The sequence below is a fragment of the Schistocerca nitens genome, chromosome 2, assembly GCF_023898315.1.
Source record: "Schistocerca nitens isolate TAMUIC-IGC-003100 chromosome 2, iqSchNite1.1, whole genome shotgun sequence".
Lineage (NCBI taxonomy): Eukaryota > Metazoa > Arthropoda > Insecta > Orthoptera > Acrididae > Schistocerca > Schistocerca nitens.
The window spans coordinates 411574224-411581025 of record NC_064615.1 but is presented as its reverse complement, the minus strand read 5'-3'; the positions used below and the strand labels follow the sequence as shown (position 1 = coordinate 411581025).

At 37.6% G+C, this 6802-nt stretch overlaps 1 protein-coding gene across 1 annotated transcript; it reads right to left on the bottom strand.

Annotated features, from left to right (window-relative positions):
- Nucleotides 1-4652: 4652 nt before the first annotated feature.
- Nucleotides 4653-6404, bottom strand: LOC126234427 (DNA excision repair protein ERCC-8-like). The gene has a single exon (XM_049943120.1). It carries the CDS (start codon nt 6084-6086, stop codon nt 4860-4862), a length of 1227 nt encoding a protein of 408 aa, XP_049799077.1. The 5' UTR covers nt 6087-6404; the 3' UTR covers nt 4653-4859.
- Nucleotides 6405-6802: the final 398 nt, after the last annotated feature.

The window sequence follows — 6802 nt, the reverse complement described above, 5'->3', positions numbered from 1 at the left end:
CATCATCAAATCTAGAAATAAGATTATCAACTTGTACATGGTAAATCTTATTGAAACTGTGCCCCCAATATATTTTACAACCTCTTTCTTTCTCATTCCACCCAGCTGCAAACAAAAAACAATTTCTTCTCTAATCTACACTACAGTAGCACAAAATCTGAGGTTGTACTAGCTTACCATGCAACAGAGAAAACACAACTTGCACAGAATGAGATTTTCACTCCGCAACTTGCACACTTGCCATGTTTTGATGTGGGCCAAATAATACATCAGATTTCAATAATGTGAGCAATTTGGTCTTAAGCTATACAGTCTACTGAATATCTACCGTAAAGCAGACAGTGGGGTGTAGTGTGTTCATTAGTGGACAGTAGCAAGCAGTGATAGTCTGGTAATATTTTTTTTTATTTATTTAGTAGCTAATTACATGGCACTGCCCAATTTACATGTTTATCCTAATATTATTTAGATATGAAATGGGATGAAAGCTGACTACAGTGTACAACTAAATTGGGTTTACACACATAATTTTAAAAGCACAAAGACTGTATACAAATTATAATGAAACATCTTTTCAAAATCATAATAGTGGATTTCAATTGATAACTGTCATTATTTTTACATGTCACTCTCTATCCACCCCTACTCATACAGACATGAATGAAATGTCATTGGTGCTGTTTTCATTCATTGTAACAACGCTGAAAACTGTTGATTTAACTAACGTAAGTCAGTTTTTATTATTTTTACATGTAAGCATCCTCCTTCCTGCCCTCACTCCTGGCACAGATATGGTTATCTTATCACCATGGTAATTTTTTCTACATAGGCCTGTTAAGCAATATGTGTAATAAGTATGGCTGAAATTTTCCTATGGGTCCCAGAGTTATGCTTACATGTCGCCCTTTTCCCTCTGCTGCCTACACCCCAACCCCAGGAGTGTTAGGGATGTCTTAATCTCTCAGAATTTTTTTAGTTTTAGTGTCTTCCTCATCCTGAGAGGTTTAATGTCATCATGACTCACCAACTAGCCCAGTAATTCCATAACTTATGAATTCAATACTACTGAAAAAGTTCAAAGGAGGGACGCTTATTTTGTATTATCACAAACACGGGGAGAGTGTGTCGCAGGTACAACAAGTGAGTTGGGGTGGTAATCATTAAAACAAAAGCATTCTTTGCTGCATCAAGAACTCTTCATGAAATTTCAGTCATCAACTTCTGATCATTTCATCATCACCAAAACGCAAGTTGCTGAAGCAGCATCAACCAAAAAGATTTTGCACCAGGTGGCTGAGTACCCCAGACGAGGTATCTGGCTAAAAATGCCATACAATCATTTCATTTCACTCTGAATGCAGAAATATTTTGTTGACGCCCACCCATGACCATCGTGACAAAATGAGAGAAGTCTGAATTTACTTGGAAAGGTTTAGGTTTTTATTTTTCCCCACACGCTATATAAGAGAGGGATGGTAGAGTAACAGAATGAAGGCTGATATGAAACTTCCTGGCAGATTCAAACTGTGTGCCAGAATGAGACTTGAACTTGAGACCTTTGCCTTTTGCAAGAAATGGCTCAACTGACTGAGTTACTCAAGCATGCCTCACAACCAGCCCTCACAGCTTCACTTCCATCAGTACTTCATTTCCTACCTTCCAAACTTTGCAGTTCTCCGGTGAAACTTGTAGGACTAGCTCGCCTGGAAGAAAGGATATTGCAGAGAAATGGCTTAGCCACAGCCTGGGGGATGTTACCAGAACGAAATTTTCACTCTGCAACAGTGTGTGTGTGTGTGTGTGTGTGTGTGGGCGCGCGCGCTGATATGAAACTTCCTGGCAGATTAAAATTGTGTGTCGGAATGAGACTCAAACATGGGATCTTTGCCTTTCACAGGAAAGTGCTCTACCAGATGAGCTAATCAAACACAACTCATGGCCCTTTAATGTTTTCCTGGTCTTTCAGCAGAATAACTTTATAAAAAAGTTAATCTCTACAGAAATGGCAATGTTTTCCTAATATACAGTAGTTAGACAGCCCTACCTGTAATAAGGAAGCTTGACCAGATATTGATTCCTACAATAAGCAAAAAATAATCCACAAAGTGTACATTCAAGCCAACTACATTGGAAAATCTACCAAAACAGCACTCTATGTTGTGATTTCTGTTCTACTCTGTGGCTGTTACATTTCTGGATGTCCAACCACGCTGATGAGTCCATGTATAATATTTCAATTAATGACCTCGCAATTATCATCAGGTGCTGCAAGCAATGATTATAGAAATAGAGAAATTGTCAGTGGCATGGATACCTAGAAATGTATCTTCAAATAGGCTGTGTAACTGTTAATAACTGTAGTATAAATACTTACATAACTCTTATCACATCTGACATACATCAAAGATATGTAGAACTGTATTACTGAAACACATTATCTTTTATTTATCTTCCACTAGTAGTATTTTTTGGGACAACAGATACCTCTAAAGAAGACAGATGAAAATAATTATTCAGACATTGGGAAACTATACTCCAAACATACTAAAGAAAACAATAAATAAAAATTCTTCATCAATCTTAATAATCAGGCACACAGTCACTATGTAGCACAGTTTTAATAAGAGAGAGACAATAACGATGATTTTTCACTGTGTGACACCAAGCTGATACATTTAGTTCACAGAGGTGTGTGTTATATTAAAAAAAAACTCAATCAAAATATTTTCTTTCTTTTCTTTTCGGCATGGATGGCAAAAACTCACCACCAACTAACAAAATCAAGATTTTTGCATTGGAAACAGAGCATTTGTTCATTAAAATAAACTCTCCAGAGAGTAATTTGAAGTTTTGTTTACCTAGGGTATGCTATACACCATGATTTGCTGTTGACAGTAGCAGAAGTGCTTCAGCGTGATAAGTGCTACAGATTAATCACTAGCCTATCATGGGGTCTAGGTTAGGCTGAAAGGTGATCAGTCAGTTGCTAGTTGGTGAAGTCAACAAATGTGAATTCACAATAAAGCTTGTGGGACAGATGGATCTGTCATGTAGCCCAGTGTGTACATTTGTGTCAAATTTGATGCATTTTTCACTATAAATATTAAAACTGCAAGATAAATTTGGAAAAGCTGTATCAGATGATAGACAAATCTCTGACAAGAAGTTTGGTGCATTTTATGTAGGCCCACATAGGTCTATATAAACTACATAAAATGCAAGGGTGAGGGGATGTGCAACATAACTCTTCCCCATGTACCATAAATACGGAAGCGTCCGATCCCGCCCGTCTGCTTTGACCCATGACGTCGCAAATATGGCGGAAACAAAAACAAACACACACACTTTCCACAAGAAGCCTAATGACACTAACGGGACAAGCGCTGGAAATGGGGTGTTTTGGGCGGGGGACAAACTAAATATAAACAAATTTAGACATCTTGCGTAGCTACAATGTGTAAGTGAAGACAGTCATGCATGAATACCCACCCACCTCCCCAGGGGTTGTAACCCCTGCAACCCATAGAAGATAAAGATGCTTCAGTAGCTGATTAGTGTTTTTTGTCTTAATAAAAAAAAAAAAAAAAACCTCACGGGGTAGAACGAACAGATCAGAAAGATAAATATAATAAACGAAAACAGAAATTGGAGGAAACAGATAATTAAAATAAGTAATAAGTGTTTTTAAATTAAAAAAAAAAAAATCTCACGAGATAGAACGAACAGATCAGAAAAGTAAATAAAATAAGATAAAACAGAACTGGAGACAGCCACACTCAAACCAAACTCCGCGCCGTCATGACGTCACACACAACACCCTTACGCCACGGGTCAAAGCCGACGTGTGGGATCGGACGCTTCTGTCGACTGCAAAAAGTGAAAGGGGTGGTGGGGGGGGGGGGAGGTGACTCCACTAAGTAACTTTTACTCATAAATGTTACTGACTTTTGCAGTGGACTCTTTATTTTGAAGTTGATGTACAGCACATACATGATACATAACAACCCACAAAATACTTGATGGAGAATTATCTTCTATGTAATAAATATTTTGAATTTACTTTTTAGTTTTAGTGTTTTAAAGGAAAGTAGCTGCATGTTTAATATGGACATCATGATATACTAAACAACAACCTGTTGCCACCACCACAATTTTGTACACATTCATTGGCTTTGCCAGCTTACAACCAAACTGTCACCTTCCAATCCAAAGAAGAGCTCTGACTATGCTGCCACTCAGCCTGCCACCACAACTAAGATTTTGAGGAGGGACACTGTCACATATGACCTTTACAGACTAATTTTGTTTTGGAAAATACCAAAACTTTCTCATCAGTATTCTATTAATACAATTTTTGACAACTAATTAGTTACAAGACAGACCAACATCTAGTATCATGGCACCTTAATTAGCAAATAAAAATAATTACTTCACTTGCGAAAATTTGTGATGGGTATTGCAACATAGAAATGCATCCACTTTGTACAATATAGTTCTCCAGAATATTTACACAAGAGTCTGTAGGAAATCTGACTACCTCTGCAGTAAACAACACAGATAACAGGTATATGAAAATTTTACTAAGCTTCAATAAATATGTCTTGTACAATTTTTACAAGGTAAATTAATTAATAATATATGTATAAAACATAAATACAAAGCATTCAATAAGGAATACAAGGTTTTCTTTTTTTTTAAAAAAAAGAGGGCATTCAAATACTTCATCACAGCCATTCATCTCTTTTTTAGAGATATGAACATAAAAGTATACATACATGTGACTAATACTCCAGGTGCTACTATAATTCCGTTTGATGTACCTTACGTTTACCAAGTGTTTGTTTCTTGTAGCTAACTAATTAATCTTCATCACTGCTCCACGTATCCACAGTGACATTCCTATGAGGTATTATTCTTCGCCTGTCAGATGAATCAGTCTTACTGTTCTGTGATTTCAGGTACTCATCATATGCTGAATCCTGACAATGATCTGCAGTCCAGATCAGAACATTTCTATCATTACCTCCGCTATACAGTTCATGGAAATGAGGATGATACACACAACAGTTCACACAATTGTAATGGCCAGATAATGTGCTCACTTTCACACCTGTTTCTATTTCATACACAAAAATATTGCCGTCTGATGGGACATAGACCAGTCGAGGATTTGAAATTTTGGCAACATCAAACTGGACACACTTCTTGGTTTCACTTGAAATGGATCCAAAATTAACTCTCTCATTTTTGCCATTATATGTATTCCACAGACGCATTTTGTTGTCAGTACCCAGAGACAAAAGAAAAAGTCCATCTGATGTGAAACACAAACCATTGACGTAACCATCATGTGCTGTATGAGTATCTGAGTTTTCTTTGCTTGATCGCCCTTTACCATTATGTTGATCCAATACCATCAAACAGCTTTTCGCTGCTCGTACATCCCATAAAATGATCTTGTTATCACAGCTCGCTGTAGCTAAAACATGTTCTTCTCTTGGAGACCAGCGGCAGCTCAGTATTGCACTTGTATGTCCCCTTAATTCATGGGTGTATGAACCAGAAACTAAATCAACAAGTATCGCCTGATTGATGGACGTTGCCACTGCAATGAGCTTCGTGCCGGAGCCCACGGACGACATATGGTGCTGAAAGACCTTGCCTTCAAAACGAAATAAATCCGCCGGAGTCATACAACTGGTATCCCATACTTTGAGCTGCTTGTCCATACCACTGGTCAGAAATATTCCAGCGTCGAATGGATACCACTGAACACACTCTATACTATGTTTATGGGCATTTCTGTTCTTTCTGCTAATTTTGTACACCAACTTTGAAGTGTAGTGTGGTAAGCCACTGTAATTAAACAAATCGTAAAAATGAATGGTCCCATCAGCCGATCCTGATATAAGGTACTTGCCCTGTACAGCATCGACATCTAGGGAATTGACACCTGCTGTATGGGCATTTTCTACGTCCCTGTGCCTGCTGAGTTGGAGATTGTACGATCTTTTGGTGGTTTCAACAGAGACAAAAGATTTGGGGTCTACAATACCCGTCCTCACATCTTCCAGAAATCGAATCATTACTACGAATCCTTTCACATTTCACACAATACGGGTACGAATAAAACTTCAAATCAAATAATGAAAAAAAAAAATCTTTCAACCACTGTGTAAGTCAGTCACTCACTTCTCCACATCAAAACAAAACTTCACAGTTCATGTATCAAACACCATATAAACAGATTAAACTCTTCATGCTCTGACACAAACAGCTGACTGAAAAGTGAAAACCCACAGAGGTATCTGCATAATCTATGATCTTTGTAGACATACAAAGCTTTCGCATATCTTTGCTAAAAGTTAAGCGCAACATGCAAGTTTATGTTGCCTCTAGAGTTCCCAAAAAATCATATGGTTCTGCATAAAGACGAATTCACGCTGACCTTCACGTCACAGCACCGTCATGAACAGGGTGTGTTCACACTGTCAGTCACGTCACGTCAAGTCGCTTACACTTAGCCAGTTACCGAACGTTGGAAGTGAAGTTATGAGTTACCATCGGTGATACGAAAAGACGGAGTATAGTATTGGAACTGAGAAGTAAACAACGATAAATATTATTAATTGCCAAATAAAGGGTTAAATAGAGCCTCTATTCTTCATACAATTTGTTTTGTTTTCTTACGTAATTCATAAAGTTATAAGTAACTGAATTTTTCACCCAATTTTTTTCTTCTTTAGAGCCAGCAGCATTTATCACCATAGTCAAGTACTTGTAGAATAATGTGACGTCCACA